The sequence below is a fragment of the Solanum stenotomum genome, chromosome 6, assembly GCF_019186545.1.
Source record: "Solanum stenotomum isolate F172 chromosome 6, ASM1918654v1, whole genome shotgun sequence".
Classification (NCBI taxonomy): domain Eukaryota; kingdom Viridiplantae; phylum Streptophyta; class Magnoliopsida; order Solanales; family Solanaceae; genus Solanum; species Solanum stenotomum.
The window spans coordinates 39,296,456-39,312,306 of NC_064287.1; the positions used below are offsets into that span (position 1 = coordinate 39,296,456).

A 15,851-nucleotide genomic window follows, 5' to 3' on the forward strand; every position below is an offset into this window, starting at 1 on the left:
AATAAAAGGAAAGAAAATTAATTATATTATGATACATTTTATTTGCTAAAATTTTTCAATAATTATTTTAAAGTGTAGATGTTTTTAATAATTATGTTAGAGAGTTTAACTAGTTTGCTAATTTTTCCAAGTAAAATAACTCACTTGCCTCTTAAATATACTTTCTCTCTTCAATAATAGTTGTCCATTATATTATTTTAAAATGTCCAATAATACTTATCCATTTTATAAAATCAATAAATAATTTTATACATAGTTCCTAATTTATCTTTACCATTAATCATAATCATTTCTATATTACATTTATTAAGACATTGTATTTATAATATTTAAAGAGTGATATAGTAAAATTACTTTCTATTCGTAGTTTCTTAAGAACAAGTAGGGCTGAGCATAAAATACCGAAAATCAAATTGAATCGAAATCTTTGGTAATTTGATATTCGGTAATTCGGTATTTGATATGACATTCAGGAGTAAAATATTGGTATTATGGTTTTTAGATTTGGATTTGGTACGAGACATTAGTAGAGAAAAAGCCCAAAATAATTCCTTATTTTTGGGTTAGGATTCAAAGTCATCCTTGAGTTTTCATATGGAGCAGTAATAGTCACCCATGTTTATAATATGGAAAAATTACTTAAATACACAACACTTCTTTACCTATTCTCAATATTTCCCTACTCTTTTACTAAAATACAAAAATCCCTTATTTCCCCTCAATTCAACTTAACCGGATACTTTGTTAGTTTAAGTATTCGTCCATTATTAATTAAAGTATCCGTCCATTATTAATTAAAGTATCTGTCCGTTAATTAAGTATCTGTGCTGCTAACAACTTAATAATTTAAGTATCCGCCCGTTATTAATTAAAGTATCCGCGCTGTTATATTATGCATCCGCCTGTTAATTAAGTATCCGTGCTGCTAACAACTTAATAATTTAAGTATCCGCCCATTATTAATTAAAGTATCCACGCTGCTATATTAAGTATCCACACTGCTATATTATGTATCCGAAAAACACTAAAAAAAAGGGATTTTTGGTAATTAATGAAAGAGTAGGGAAAGGAAATAGTTTCTTTCTTATACTATGTCATTTGCCTAATTTTTACTTATAATATTAGTGCATTTTTGAACCTTCCAAAAACTTTTGCCTATTTTTTAATATTGATTTTTGTCCACAATTTTATGTATGGAATATTCAATCGCCTTTTTATATATTTAATAAAAATAATAGCTCCATGTGAGAGAAAATTAGAAGAAGAGCATCCTGTTTTATTCGGTAGAAATATTATTGCAGCTAAACTAACAACATCTTAACATATGACGTTGCAAGAAAAGAAAAAATTGTACAATAGCACATGAAAATTATGTGATGAACCTCTCGATTTTAGCTACAATATATTTCTACTAAACAAAACAAGGTGTTACTCTTCTCACCTTCTCTCACATAAAGTTATTGTTTCTACTATATATATAAATAAACAATTGAACATTTCATACATAAAAATTGTGGATAAAATCCTTGTTGAAAAATAGACAAACATTTGGGGGAGGACCACAAGTGCACTAATATTGCAAACATGAGGGACTATTACCGCTCCATGTGAAAACTCAAGAATGACTTTGGATCCTAATCCAAAGATAAGGGACTATTTTGAGCTTTTTCACCATTTGGTATTCGATATTTCCCGAATACCAAATTATTTACTTAATGAAGGTCATATATCAACATATTCATTACTTATTAGTACCAGTTCAAAGAGAAAATTATAGAATAAGCATAAACAATTCAAATATATATGTTTTTTTATTTGTATCAATTTGTTTTTCTTGATGTCTTTTTACTTGTTGATCTTCTATAATATTGTAGCTCCACTGAAAAATAAAATAGAAATGATTGGAGAAATACTAGTAACTTTGTAATACAATCGGCTATAACTTCAATACGGTATTACTGAGATCAAATCGAAGTTTAATTTAGGTCGACCGATTTACCAAACCAAAATTTAAAAAATTGATATATGATATATATTTTTAACTACCCAATTATCAAATCCGAAATTTGAATATGGAATAATAAACACATAGTAGGGAAATATAGGAGGGTAAAGATTGCAGTTATTTCCCCTTGAAAAATGGGATATTCGTTTTTTAATCAACCCGTCAATGGCTTCCTCGTGTGCTTTTGTTATTGTTCATCTTGAGGGCTGCTGCTATTGATTCGTGAGCCGAAAAAATGAAGTTGGCTCCAAGAGAAATAGAGAAATTGATGCTCCATAATGCTGGTTATCTTGCTCAAAAACGTCTTGCTCGAGCTCAACTTCTTAATTATACTGAAGCCGTTGCTCTTATTGCAACTCAGGTATCCTATAATCCAAACAATTTTTTATTTATTTATGTTTTTGAATGAAATCGACGTGAATGATACAGAATTTGTATAGAGGATTGAGTATAGTTGATTGAAAATGTCACTTGTGTTATTTCCAATGATATGAGAATTTACAGAGCCGATTTCTATGGGATTGAGGTATGGTTGAATGATTGATTGATTTGGTTGCCGTTTTTTGTAAATCTAATGGTAAAGGTTCTAACTTTTAGTTGAAATTGGTGTTGACTTTCTCAATATATGGGGACTATATGATTCATCTACTATTTTATATGCTGATTATGCTTAAAAAGTTGTAATATACTGTTGGAAGCTTATCTGTTATTGTGTCTTATTAGGTCTTAGAATTTGTCCGTGATGGAGATAAGAGTGTGGCTGAGCTGATGGACATTGGGCGACAATTACTTGGAAGGTATACTGCACCTGACAGTAGATAGTATGTAGTTTAATGATCTTCTATGAGATTAATGCAACCCTTGCTATGTAAAGAAGAGCTTATAATTAATTGGAGAACACTTTGCAAACAGGCCGATTGCATTGTTCTCTATTTTATAGGGTGTCATCAAGCGAAAAAAACACTTCAAAGTTCCACCTGCCCATGTAAGAAAGCAAACAGTGTGAACTGACACAGGAAAGAGGTTGCAGGAAATAGAATAATTTGAGCATAGCAGTATCGTATGCATCAGCATTCAGATTGTTAAGTGTGACTTCTTGCAGAAAGGCTTGTTTGGGGTGTTTATTTCTTGGTAAAAGAACATGACTACCTAGGCACCAGGAAGTAAAAAAGTCATGCACCTAGAAAATGGAAGAAGGGAATCAATTAATAAACATGGATGATGTAAAGAGTGCATCGTGAGAACTGTGCATGTTAACCGATCGTAGGTGAAATCAATATGAGTGGACTGAAATGCCTCAAAGAATATATTAATTTGAATGACTGCATGCTTTTGACGAAGATCAATGGGCTTACAATTAACTTTTTCGTTTTCAGGAGACAAGTTCTTCCAACTGTTCCTCATCTGTTGGATTGTGTTCAGGTACTACATATGTCCCATTTTCTCTGTCTTTGATGATTCTTGTTGTCATGTTCATCTACAGTTCAAGGTAGTTGGTGACTATTCAGTGGTAGTGTAATTTAGGTAGAGGGGACCTTTCCAGATGGAACAAAATTAATCACCATCCATGACCCTATAGCATGTGAAAATGGGAATCTGGATCTAGCTCTGCACGGTTCTTTCCTTCCTGGTAATCATCTCATATACTTTTTTTAGTATCTTCAACTGTAATTTTCTTCATTAGCAAGAAGTGTGGTTTCACTCTTCTCTATAGAAATAAATCTTATGGAAGAGGTACTCTTTGTACATAAATTGTGTTGCAAACCTTATTTGACTAGTTAAAGAAAAAGGTTATATGACTAGAGTTTGAATTTGGTGGAAGAATTATTTCACTTGTATGAATAAGGTCCTCTAAATTGAGTTTGATGCTTGCTGACACACATGGCCCATCGTTGATTTGAATTTCCAAATTTCAAAGTTAAGTTGTTTTAGATCAATTGCCCAAAGCTCATTTCTAATTGAATTTGGTGGGTATTCTGCCCTAATCTTAGAGTTTCTATTCACTGGCTCATCCCGCTGAATTCTCTGGCCGACCCCCGTTCTGTCTCTCAGGACATGGTTTGGGAGTGCCTGACTGTCATCTAGAACAATTCTTCATGGACTAAGAATTTCCCTCCTGCTGTGTGCAAAAATTTAGTGGTACTTCTTGCAAATAAAAATTCTGATCCTTTTAGACCCATATGATACCTAAACCTAGGTGTACTTGTAGCTGCTTCATTTGAGCTACCCTTTGTAATCTCTGAGCAAGTTTTGCCATAAAGTGATTTCACCACCAAACTCTGGTAATTTCAGGAATATATTTAGCATTATGCTGTTCTGTAAGTGAATTATATTCGATAAGAATCTATACTTTCACATACTTATTGTTTGAAAGGTATCATTTTGCAGTTCCTCCTCAGGAAAAGTTTCCGGTGATTGAAGATAGCAAAATTCCTGGCCAGATGTGCTTTGGAGGTGGACTTATTGTCCTTAATCCTCAAAGAAAGGCAGTAATTCTCAAAGTCACTAATACAGGTGACAGACCAATTCAGGTGTTTGTCTTTATTGAATTTCTTCCCTCCTTTATGCTTTACAACATTCCGCTACTTGACCCTGTAAGTCCACTCCTGACCCTCCTAAATGAATAATGAAAAGAAAAAAAATCTGGAAAGATAGATAAGACATTATTGGGAGAGAAATATTTGAGTGTCCTGTTAGATTCTGAGTTATGCCGAAGGTATCCTGCACGACTTACTAAAGTATAGAAGGGGACATAGCTAGGGTAGTGATGCTACATCTGTTGCTGAAACGAGTTTCATATTATTTGACATAAATTGTTAAGTTTTCTGCTTATTAGGTGACTGTAAGTTGCTAACTTCTGGATCATGTGCTTAGCCTGTTCCAAGTGCATGATCATGTTTCTCTCTTTAGAGATTTAGTATATTCAGTATCCAGATATACAATGGGGTTGACTGTCTTGAATGTATTTCTAATGAGTCAATCTAAAGCTCCCAATCCCTCTTATTTGAAATGGAAAATGCGGAAAAGAGGTAACTGTACCATAATATTTACAGGTTGGCAGCCACTACCACTTTATCGAGGTCAATCCATCCTTGATATTTGATCGATTGAGAGCACATGGTATGCGTCTAAATATACCTGCAGGAGCAGCCACGAGATTTGAAGTAAGACTTCTGACCCTTTTAGCTTTGAAGCAACACTTAACTTCATCTATGTCTTGCTTTTGCAAGGATGGGAAAAGTGTTGCAAAAGCAACAAACACATATCTTTCTTTTTCTGAAAATCTCTTCTGCCTGTAGTAATCACTTTTTTAATATGGAAATATACATGGAATGGTGGAGTTACATACAACCATGCTTCTTGAGTTTGGTTCTGAATTAAGGTTTTCCTGAATTGTCTTGGGCATTGATTTGTGGGAGAGATTAATGCATTGGGGACATATTACTTTATCAGGAACACTAAACGAAAAAAAGGGATGTGTACAGGAGTCAAGCCACTCGTCTTGTTTGTGATTAAGCATCTAAAGATAGAGTAAATGAGCTTGTTAGAGTGGGTTAGGGTCCCACATTGGTTGGGGAATGGACCGGTGGTTTGCTTATATGGACTTGGGCAATCCTTTCCCTCATGAACTAGTTTTTGGGGTTGAGTTAGGCTCAAGTACCATATCTTACATGGTATCAAAGCCAAGTCCTTCCATGTCTGGGCCCAGACATGTTATATTTTCCACGCTCCAATTGGGTCTTGGCGGTGTTAGAGCCTCAAATTGGTTGGGAAATAGACTAGTGGTCTGTTATATGGACTTGAACAATTCTCCCCTCATGAGCTAGTTTTTGGGGTTGAGTTAGGCTCAAGTGTCATATCTTTACAAAGCTAATGGCTCCACATAGTAAATTTGTGGAGAAAGATACCTGTAAGAATAGGCTACCTACCTTTTATAGAGCATGTACCTGAGATGTCTAAAAAGCTAGTTTATGTTATAGTTTCATCAAATTTTTGATTTGGAACTAAAAAGCTCCTTGATGAAGAACAACAAATTGACATAATACCCCAGGTTAAAGTAGTCTAAAAAGGCATCAATATTGAACAGAGAACTTGTCAAATATTTGATTGACAGAAAATTAACAGTATTGTTTGAGAGTAATTGAAGAAGATTCTTTCCATTGGATGTCTTTCCATTTCCAGTACTGGTTAGAAATGAAATAGCGTGCATAAATTAAGCAGTCACCTATCCATGCTTAGATGCTTTTATATTTGCTCATCTCCAGTCATGTCCTTTATCTTGTGAAGTACTGGTGCTCAAACATGTTAATCAAATTTGACATTTCTCTTCCATTTCTGCTGGCTTATGATTGGAGTTGACAAATGTTCATCACTTTTTTAGCCAGGAGAAACAAGAAGTGTTGTTCTTATTGGGATTAGTGGCAAAAAAGTGATCAGAGGAGGTAATGCAATTGCTGATTGTCCCGTTGATGATGCAAAAGTTATGACATTAATGGGAGCTCTAAGTGAAGGAGGATTTGGTCATTTGGAAGAGCCAAATCCAAGGTCTGGTAGTATTGTTAACTTTTTTCTCTTGGAACTTCCCTGAGAATTTTTGTTGCTTAATTAATGTAGCTGCGAGAAAAAGGGATATCTTAGCTTGAAAAATATTTTGCAGGGAAGGTGTTGTAGGAGAAGAATCTTGCTTTTCGTTTTCGATGACTCATGAGGAATATGCCAACATGTTTGGCCCCACTACTGGAGACAGAATACGTCTGGGTGACACAGACCTGTTTGCTGAAATTGAGAAAGACTTTGGTATCTTTGGTGATGAGTGCGTGTTTGGGGGTGGAAAAGTTCTACGAGATGGAATGGGTCAGGCGTGTGGATATCCTCCAGCAGATTGTTTGGATACTGTTATAACAAATGCTGTAGTGATTGACTATACAGGAATTTTCAAGTGTGATATTGGAATTAAAGATGGTCATATTGTTTCCCTTAGTAAGGCAGGTAATCCAGATATCATGGATAGTGATGCGATAATTGGGGTAAGTCAGGAGTATTATGATGATAAGTTGCCAGAAGGCACTAGAATGTGAAGCTAATGACTCGTGATCTTTCAGGTTAACACTGAGGTTATTGCAGGCGAAGGAATGATTGTAACAGCAGGAGCTATAGATTGTCATGTGCACTTTATATGCCCTCAACTGGCATATGAGGCAATATCAAGTGGTAAATTTTATAATTTATATTGTATTTTTAGAATTCCCTTCGAAAATTGCCAATACTATTTTTGTTTTTACGTTTTTGTAGAATGTTTATGTAACAACTGTGTATAGCTAGATCTGTAAACAATAGGATACCCCATGCTCTTGTAGTGTTCCAAAATTATGTAATTAACTCCTGTCTTTGATAGGTGCGATCACTACCAAACTGAGCATATTTTCTCTCGTGTTTGGTGTTCTTCTGGAGATTCAATTTGATCGAATGTTGGAGACTATTGTTGCTTTTTTTTTTTTCTCTCCCTTCCTTTTTTGTGTGATATGGTCTTAACTCACCTTCAGAAGAGACCTCAAAGATTTTGGCAGCTGTAAGTTATTATTCATCTGCAATGAAAAATGTACATATGCTGGGATGCAGTGTAAATGCTGATAGTCATTCTAAGTATGAGATTTAATGTTAGATGATGTTGGTTGGTTGATGCTCTACTTTTGGATCTAAGCTAGTGATGAAAAAGGGTTAGTAATCCGAGGTTTTGGCAGTCCATCCATAAACTAATTTGTTTAACTGTCTTAATATTGACGGAACCACATGCATTCGGATGCTATAAGGATCATTTTGTCATATGGGCAATCAGATCTGCAAGCTGAAGTAGACGAGGCTTTATATGAGCTGTTTCCCCAACAGGCAGAGTCTTAAGCTTGCTTTTTGTAGTTCTATAAGTGGCTTAATTTTATGTAAGACAAACTTAATCTATTGTGTTTTAGGAAAGAGGAGTGAAGTGATAGATTGCTAGTCTTTGTGTTTAACTTCTCGTCGTGTTTCCTTCTTTACGGTCCTTGTAGGAATCACTACAATGGTGGGAGGTGGTACAGGGCCTGCTCATGGGACACGTGCAACCACTTGTACACCGGGGCATGTGCACATGGAATTGATGTTGCAGTCAACAGACGAAATTCCCCTAAATTTTGGTTTCACTGGAAAAGTATACTTATTTGCTCGCTTGTTTTACTGATGAAAAAAATATGCTTATTTTCTGAGATTTACTGTAAGAGGGTAACTGTGTGTAGCTTCAGATTTCCGAACCATGTTTCACTTGCTTGTAAGCTCAACTGGCATAACCTAGCACTTCACAGAGACAGAACTAGATGTCCTCACCCTTTTTGCTACTATTGGGACCAACAAATTGTAACAAAAGACCTTTGTTTCTGTGTTTGCTGTGTTGGGCATAAATAGATAATTTTATGCTGATTTCTGTAGCGTAACACATTGGTGATTTCCTACTTGAAGTCCATAGGAAGATGTTTCTTCTTAAAACAATGTGGAATGCATGTTGTGGTGCATTTATTTCTTTGCCCAATTGTATTGCAGGTAGAGGACGACCTACATTGGGATTGACTTTGGATTTTTTTTATATATACAAGTGTATATACCTTATATATGGTCTATATTAGCTCTTGGGCACCCTAAACTATGATTGCTGTTTGGGGGCAATGGTCAAGGCCCCTGCCAGTGTGCTTTGAAAGCTGGATCTGAATCCTCTGAGCCTACAATTATTCTTTTACGTTTTTGAGTTGAACAAATTCTATGGTTAAAAATGTCCTAGAAAAACAAAAAAGATTCAAGAATTGCGGCAAGCTGAATTTGAACTCAGAACCTTGTTAGGAAAATATAACAGGAAAAAACAAAATATATATAGCATTTCGCCAGTGGCACCTAAGGGGCTCTTATTAACTTTAGTTCCATTTTAGTTGATTTATTTGTTTGGTTTTGACCTTGGTGTGTAGGTGCCATTGCACCCCCTCCCTCTTTGATAGATTTGCACGCCAAATTTTTGTAGCTAGTAATTGGCATGATTGTGTTAAAGATAGTGGTGCGCACCTTGAGAATCCTGGGTTCGCCTGTGATTGCAGGGCAACAGTTCCAAGCCTGATGGCCTACATGAAATAATCAAAGCTGGAGCAATGGGACTAAAGCTTCATGAGGATTGGGGAACTACTCCTGCTGCTATAGATATGTGCCTAACTGTTGCAGATCAATATGATATTCAGGTGCTCGTTCCTTTCAGAGTTTGCAGATTTAACCAAGTTTTACTAATTAAAAGGTGATTATGACTTCTGAAATGCAGGTCAACATCCATACTGACACCTTGAACGAATCTGGATTTGTTGAGCATACAATTGCTGCTTTTAAAGGTCGCACCATACATACATATCACAGGTAAACACTTACATACCTTCTCCCTCCAACTCTGAAGGAATACAGGAAAAAGAAGAAATAGAGAGCCAAGAATGACGAATTGAGAAAAAAAGATTAGAAAGCACTGCTGCTTACCTGTAAGATCAATAAACAGAATTCTTCTATTTCATATCTGTAACATGTATTCTATAGTGAAGGTGCTGGTGGTGGACATGCTCCGGATATAATCAAAGTTTGTGGTGTAAAGAATGTAATTCCCTCATCAACCAATCCAACACGTCCATTCACTTTGAATACTGTGGACGAGCACCTTGACATGCTGGTAAGAGAAGCTTATATTGAGGTGAAGTTTCTATGCTCCTGAATAGTAGATTGTCCTGATACCTCTATTTGCAGATGGTATGCCATCATCTCTGCAAGAACTCCCGAGAGGATGTAGCTTTTGCTGAATCCCGGATTCGGGCTGAAACAATTGCTGCAGAAGACATTTTGCATGATATGGGGGCAATTAGCATTATATCTTCTGATTCACAAGCCATGGGTCGAATTGGAGAGGTTTTCAGTAGTCTAATTTCCTATCAAATTTTTTGATTGAGAAACATCATATTGCAGGGAAACTTAACCAATTATATGATATTGCAGGCAAACTTAACCAATTATATGATATTGCAGGCAAACTTCACCAATTATATGATATTGCAGGCAAACTTAACCAATTATTAGTTTTTTTCAGGATATCATCTGTTATGTGCCAGTAAATAGAATGACTGGTTTTTGTATAATCACATCAGCATACTGCAGTATGCAGCTTGTACTTCGACGTTCTGAACGTCTACCTACAATAACCCAATGTTCTATTTATGTTGTTAGAATATTAAGTGAATATGTGTCTAGATTCATTGTATCATATAAGGAAAATCATATAGAATATTCTATAGGATACACTAGGATATTCTGAATCTAATTATAGAATATTTACTTACCTTTTGGCATAGGAATTGCTTACCTACACCATTTAATGTAGCCTAAGACTCCTATATAAGGAGCACCTCTTGTACACTGAAAATCAAGTCAATGAGCTTCTTTTCTATTTTCACATGGTATCAGAGTATTTCTATTTATGGTTTACTCAATATTGCCCCATATTATGTTGTCCAAGCTCCAAATGTCTAGTCTTGCCCCCTGGGTGGAGGGGGTGTTAAGTGTCTCACATTGGTAGATGAAATGAGTTGTAGTCTCCTTGTGTGGTCTTAGACAATCCTCACCTCTTGAGCTAACTTTGGGGATTGAGATAGACCCAAGGTCCATTTTATTATGGTACCAAAGTAGGTACAAGTCCTGGGTTTGAGTCTCACCACTACCACTATCAAAAAGAATTTCCATGTGCTTGAATCATCCAAAGTTCCAAACAATCAAGCCCACAAGTAAGGTGGCATGGTGAAGACATAATTAGGTAAATAAAACCGTAGTCTTTTTAATAGTTTAAGCTTTTATGTGAGATGGTCAAAACACTTCAACATAGGTTATAGTATGTATCCTGCTATTATGATTAGGGCTTCCCAGGAAAGCAATATCTGTCCTTTCTTACTTGTTAGTTGATATAATCTATGTTGCTTGGACTCTTCAAAAATGTCAACGGGCACGTATCAGATTCTCCAAATGTATAGTGTATTTTTGGAAAATCCAATAAGGGTGCGGCACCAATAGTGAAGAGTCCGCACAACTTAGGATATAATAAGCTCATGTCATGATTAAACCGAAAGTGCATATAAGAGAACTTTTTGTAAGACAAATCTCACTTACAATCCCATGTACCAGAAGTCCGGAACCTAATTAAGCTGAGGAAAATAAATGAAGAAGTAGAGGTGCCATCAAATATATAGTATAATTTATTTCTTTCCTGGCTATTGTTGTTTCTTGAAGGTGGAATATATAAAAAGAAAGTAATTGAGTAGGTCATATCCTAGACCTAATGCCCTGCAGTTACCAGATTTTGACGGGAGACTGCAATTTTCCTTGTGTGAGGAACTTACAAGCAGCAAGTAGTTTGGTCTGAAGGAGAGGCAGCGCCAAACTGATATCTCCTTCCAGCTCTCCTAAACTATTTTCTTTAGTTTTCCATCTCATAACACTTGAAAAGACTCTAAAATTGCTTTATCTCCTTTGTACAGTGAGTGCCATCCTTCATAAAATCATAATAATAACTTGATTGTAATCATCTTAAAAGCTCAAGGGAGAGATTCAGAACTCAGAAGTATATGATAAAGTTTAACTCTGTTGTTATCAATGTATATGTGTGTCTGCAGTGGACGTAGAAAAATGGACAGGGGATCTAATTGCAACAGGACAATTTATGTTGTCTAGTCAATATGAAAATATCAATTAACTGAGTAGTGTCAGGTTCTTCTGCTAAGCCTGTAATCAGCTACCTGCTGTGAGTTAGCACTGAATGTGATTGAGATGAATATATATTCTACGAAACTTGGCTGTATGATATAATATTGAACAGATACTTGTCTTACCAGGTCATTTGTAGAACATGGCAGACTGCCCACAAGATGAAGTCATTTAGAGGACCATTGGACATTGACGGATCAGACAATGACAATTTCCGGATCAAGCGATACATCGCAAAATACACTATAAATCCAGCAATTGCTAATGGGATCTCTCAATATGTCGGATCAGTTGAGGTCTGTCCTTATCATCACTGTTCATCTCATGTTTGTTTAATTCTTTACCGATTGTTTTACCTTTGACTTTCAATTCCAAATTCTCTAGAGAGATGCTTCTGTGATTCTATGAGTTGGACAAATTCTTCTGTGATTCTATGAATCAGACAAATTTTTCTTTACTTCTTTTTAGACGGTGGGGTTGCTTATTATACATGGACTCTTCATTTACCTAGATGTATTGAAGGTGTATGATAAGGGTATGGATATATTTTCTGCAAGTCCTTCAAAATACTCCAAAATGCCTATAAAAACATCGGACATGACCATGTTAGATCCCATATACAAACCTAATATCTGAGTCTATGTTAAGTTTGGGGTGCGGGAGGATTGACTAAATAAGGAAAAGATAGAGTTGAATTCATCTCGAAGGAGTACAAAGTAAACACGTTTAATATCATTTTTTAGCATAACATAAAGCGAAAGCCAAATCTCATCAATCACATATTAAGAAATTTTAGTACACTGAGTTTACTCCATTTGTTGAGATAAAGAAGGAGACCCTTCTATGGCTTTTAAAATGTAGAATAAGTTAATATCTGCTCTATGGCGATGATTTTGGAGTAACTTAATTTGGTAAAACAAGGAAGCTTCTAGTCTTTTTGCCGATAGATTTTTGTCTTTGATTTTATCAGTATGCTGCAGGTATGGAAATGACCGACTTTTATCAGATCCTATGATGTGGACTCACATACCTTTGTGTCATCAGTCAATGAAGGTTTCTTTTCTTTTTTCTTTGTTTGGGTGGGGTCGACAATCTAAATGTGGTATCATCCGGCCTTATTAAAGTTGGGCGGATCAAAATATGCAGTTTTCAGGAGCTCTAGGTAAAAACTATTAATCTCATTTTAATCAAACAGAGAAAGCCAAGGAGTTGATTTGATTAGCTCGAAACAAAATCACAATAATATAAACAACATACCCAGTGAAAATCACAATAATATAAACCATGTTAGAAAACTTAAAGCACGTCTAGTTCAACTAATTTCTAGAAACTTGCATTGCATAAAGCTATTAGAATCTTGAGATGTGATTATTCTATCCTTTATCATTGTAGTTCTGAAGGCATTGTCCTCTGAAAAGTCTAGCACTTCAACTCTCATTGTCATAGATTGCAGTTTCATTTATTGGATGTCTTGCAGGTAGGGAAATTAGCCGATCTTGTGGTGTGGAAACCCTCATTTTTCGGAGCAAAACCAGAAATGGTGATCAAAGGAGGCGTAATAGCTTGGTCAAACATGGGAGACCCAAATGCTAGTATCCCAACTCCTGAACCGGTAACTTTTTACATTGGCACTCTTTTTTATTCACAGTTTTGCTTGTAACCAGCTATTGGATCTAAGTTCTTGCATCCAAGAGATCCAACATCGGAGTAATGTTTCTGAAACAACTGTATAGTTTAATTCACTTTTTCAGCTTCATGTCTGAATCTTGAATTATTGCTTATGTTTTACTAATAGCCTCTGCCAATTAAACCTTTATTCGGGTTTGTCATCCCCTTGAAGTCAGAGTTGTTATCTGTATTTTCACTACTGAGAAGCACAAGGTGTCACAGGTGACAATGAGGCCTATGTTTGGAGCATTCTCCAAGGCTGCAAGTTCTAATTCAATTACTTTTGTCAGCAAGGCATGTCTCTCTCTCTCTCTCCCTCTCTCTCTCTCTCTCACACACACACACACACACACTCAGCCCCAAAAGTGTGTGGACACTTTCTTATATATTTAGAAGTTGGGATTTACTTTGTATACACTAACAGGGTAAAGGTTGTTTGCATAACCTGTTAAAATTACTATCTACTCTTTTAATTTCCAGATTACAATATTAGACTTGCTAATAGCTATTTTAGGTAACTTAACCTGATAAAATAATTATACAATGTCAGTCCACCATACTTAATAAGAGTCGACGTTGGGACAGTTAAAGTTTTAATGATGTTCTTGGTAGCCTTGCTAGACATAAGCTCTGCATCTACACAAAAATTGATCAAATAATTGGGGGGAAGTTGTACAAAATATGCTCTTAACTACTCTAAATGTAACAGGCAGCTTTGGATGCTGGAATAAAAGATTCATATAGACTAAACAAGAGGGTTGAAGCTGTAACTAATGTGAGAAATATCAGTAAACTAGATATGAAGCTCAATGATGCACTGCCTGACATCAAAGTCGATCCTGAGACATACACGGTGACTGCAGATGGAACAGCCCTTACATGCCCCCCGGCTACTACTGTACCACTCTCCAGGAACTATTTCCTCTTTTAGCAGTAACTAGTTGTACTCCAGTAGTTTTGGTTGTCCTCCAATTGGTTGTCTTATGTTAGCTTGGCTGGTAGAATTTAATTTTCTAAAATTCCACAGTTTCTTTGGCTGCATAATTCCTATAGAGTGCAAGTGAGAGAACAATAAAAGTGTTGTAACCTTGAATAGCTTAAATGCTGTAGCACTGTCATACAGGATTCATACCTTATTTAAGAACTTAAATTCTCGTTTCTGTAATAAATTTTGCACATGATAGTATGTTTATACAACCTAAAATTCTGGTAGCATTGTCACGTTTTCGCCACAATATGTTCAATTTGGTTGTAACTTAAAGGCACAAGTCATCAACGGTTACTTATTGTTCACATAATTCGTTTAGAAAGTTAGAGCTCTTAATGTTTCCATCTATGAAATTTGTGGGCTGAGAATATATATTCCATCTCTTTCCTAATATTCCTTTTACCATCACCTGAAAATATACATTAAAATTGTGTTTTTTTAGTTGTTGGGTGGGTTATATGAGTATATTTTGTTACTTGAATTGCTTTAATTGATTTCATCATGGGAGAACCTTATTCGATATTATTTATATTCTTACTTATGATGAAAACTGTGTGTCAGCACTCATTTATATAGATAAGGGCTATTAGAACGGCTAAATTAAACTAAAGAATTAGATTATACAACTGTTTGGACCAAACTTTATTGACTAAAGAATTCCACCTAGTTTTAATAAGAGGATTCTTTGCTTCATAGGATGCTAAAAATTAAATATTTTATGAATACTTCTTTCCTGAGTGTAAAATGTCCCTCATCAAGTTCTTGGATTTGAAAAAGTATTATGTTGGGATGAAATTTGTTGTAAGAAGGAATTCGATGAAGAGTAGAAGATGGAGAAGATATTAAGGTTTGGAGTGATCCTTAGATTCCTAATTCAATCGGTTTTTAACCCCTACAAGGACATACACAAATAAATCTAAAGTTGAGGGTAAGCGATCTTATAAATCAACACAATCATATATGGAATATTCAAGATCTTCATCACTAGTTTTGCCCTAATGTTATCAACTCTATTTTGTCTATCCCAATATTTAGTATTGAAAATTATGATAAAATTATCTGACATTATACAATTTAGGAAATGATTATCATCTAGCGAAAAGTCTAGCTAATAGTATTGATTCTAGAAGTGAAAGACTTCAAGCCAATGGTCCACCTTTTCTAGTCTTTGGATTTTTTTTGTATTCACTTATAATAAAAAACAAATATAAACATTTTCTTATAAAATGCATTCTTAATGTCCTTCATGTTAATGTATATATTTCTAAGAGATTGCATCAAAATTATGATGTTTGCAGGGTCTATGATTTAGAACTGAAATAATTGATCATATATTTTTTAGTTGCCCAGAAGCTCAATTAGTGTGGAAGTTAGCTCCCATCAATTGACCTAATT

At 35.3% G+C, this 15,851-nt stretch overlaps 1 protein-coding gene across 2 annotated transcripts; it reads left to right on the forward strand.

The window, feature by feature from the left end:
• The first annotated feature begins 2,141 nt into the window (after positions 1–2,141).
• On the forward strand, positions 2,142–14,683 carry LOC125866834 (urease). 2 transcript variants are annotated; one of them, XM_049547199.1, is made up of 18 exons: positions 2,142–2,366; positions 2,729–2,802; positions 3,382–3,427; positions 3,530–3,635; positions 4,394–4,536; positions 5,059–5,169; positions 6,387–6,550; positions 6,663–7,032; positions 7,108–7,216; positions 8,050–8,189; positions 9,118–9,255; positions 9,333–9,424; positions 9,596–9,725; positions 9,800–9,958; positions 11,929–12,096; positions 13,278–13,412; positions 13,691–13,766; positions 14,182–14,683. In XM_049547199.1, exons 1-18 carry the CDS (start codon positions 2,241–2,243, stop codon positions 14,397–14,399), a joined length of 2,505 nt encoding a protein of 834 aa, XP_049403156.1. In that variant the 5' UTR covers positions 2,142–2,240; the 3' UTR covers positions 14,400–14,683. The 2 variants fall into 2 exon arrangements, with proteins under 2 accessions (XP_049403156.1, XP_049403157.1); XM_049547200.1 differs by lacking the exon at positions 2,142–2,366 and having other exon boundaries at positions 3,514–3,635.
• The last annotated feature ends 1,168 nt before the right edge of the window (positions 14,684–15,851 follow it).

Bases quoted from the DNA above. Each gene is read 5' to 3' on its own strand.
- LOC125866834 (XM_049547199.1), top strand. From the start codon at position 2,241: ATGAAGTTGGCTCCAAGAGAAATAGAGAAATTGATGCTCCATAATGCT. The intron at 3,428-3,529 runs GTACTACATATG...AGTGTAATTTAG, and splicing joins ATCTGTTGGATTGTGTTCAG to GTAGAGGGGACCTTTCCAGA. The intron at 7,217-8,049 runs GTAAATTTTATA...CGGTCCTTGTAG, and splicing joins ATATGAGGCAATATCAAGTG to GAATCACTACAATGGTGGGA.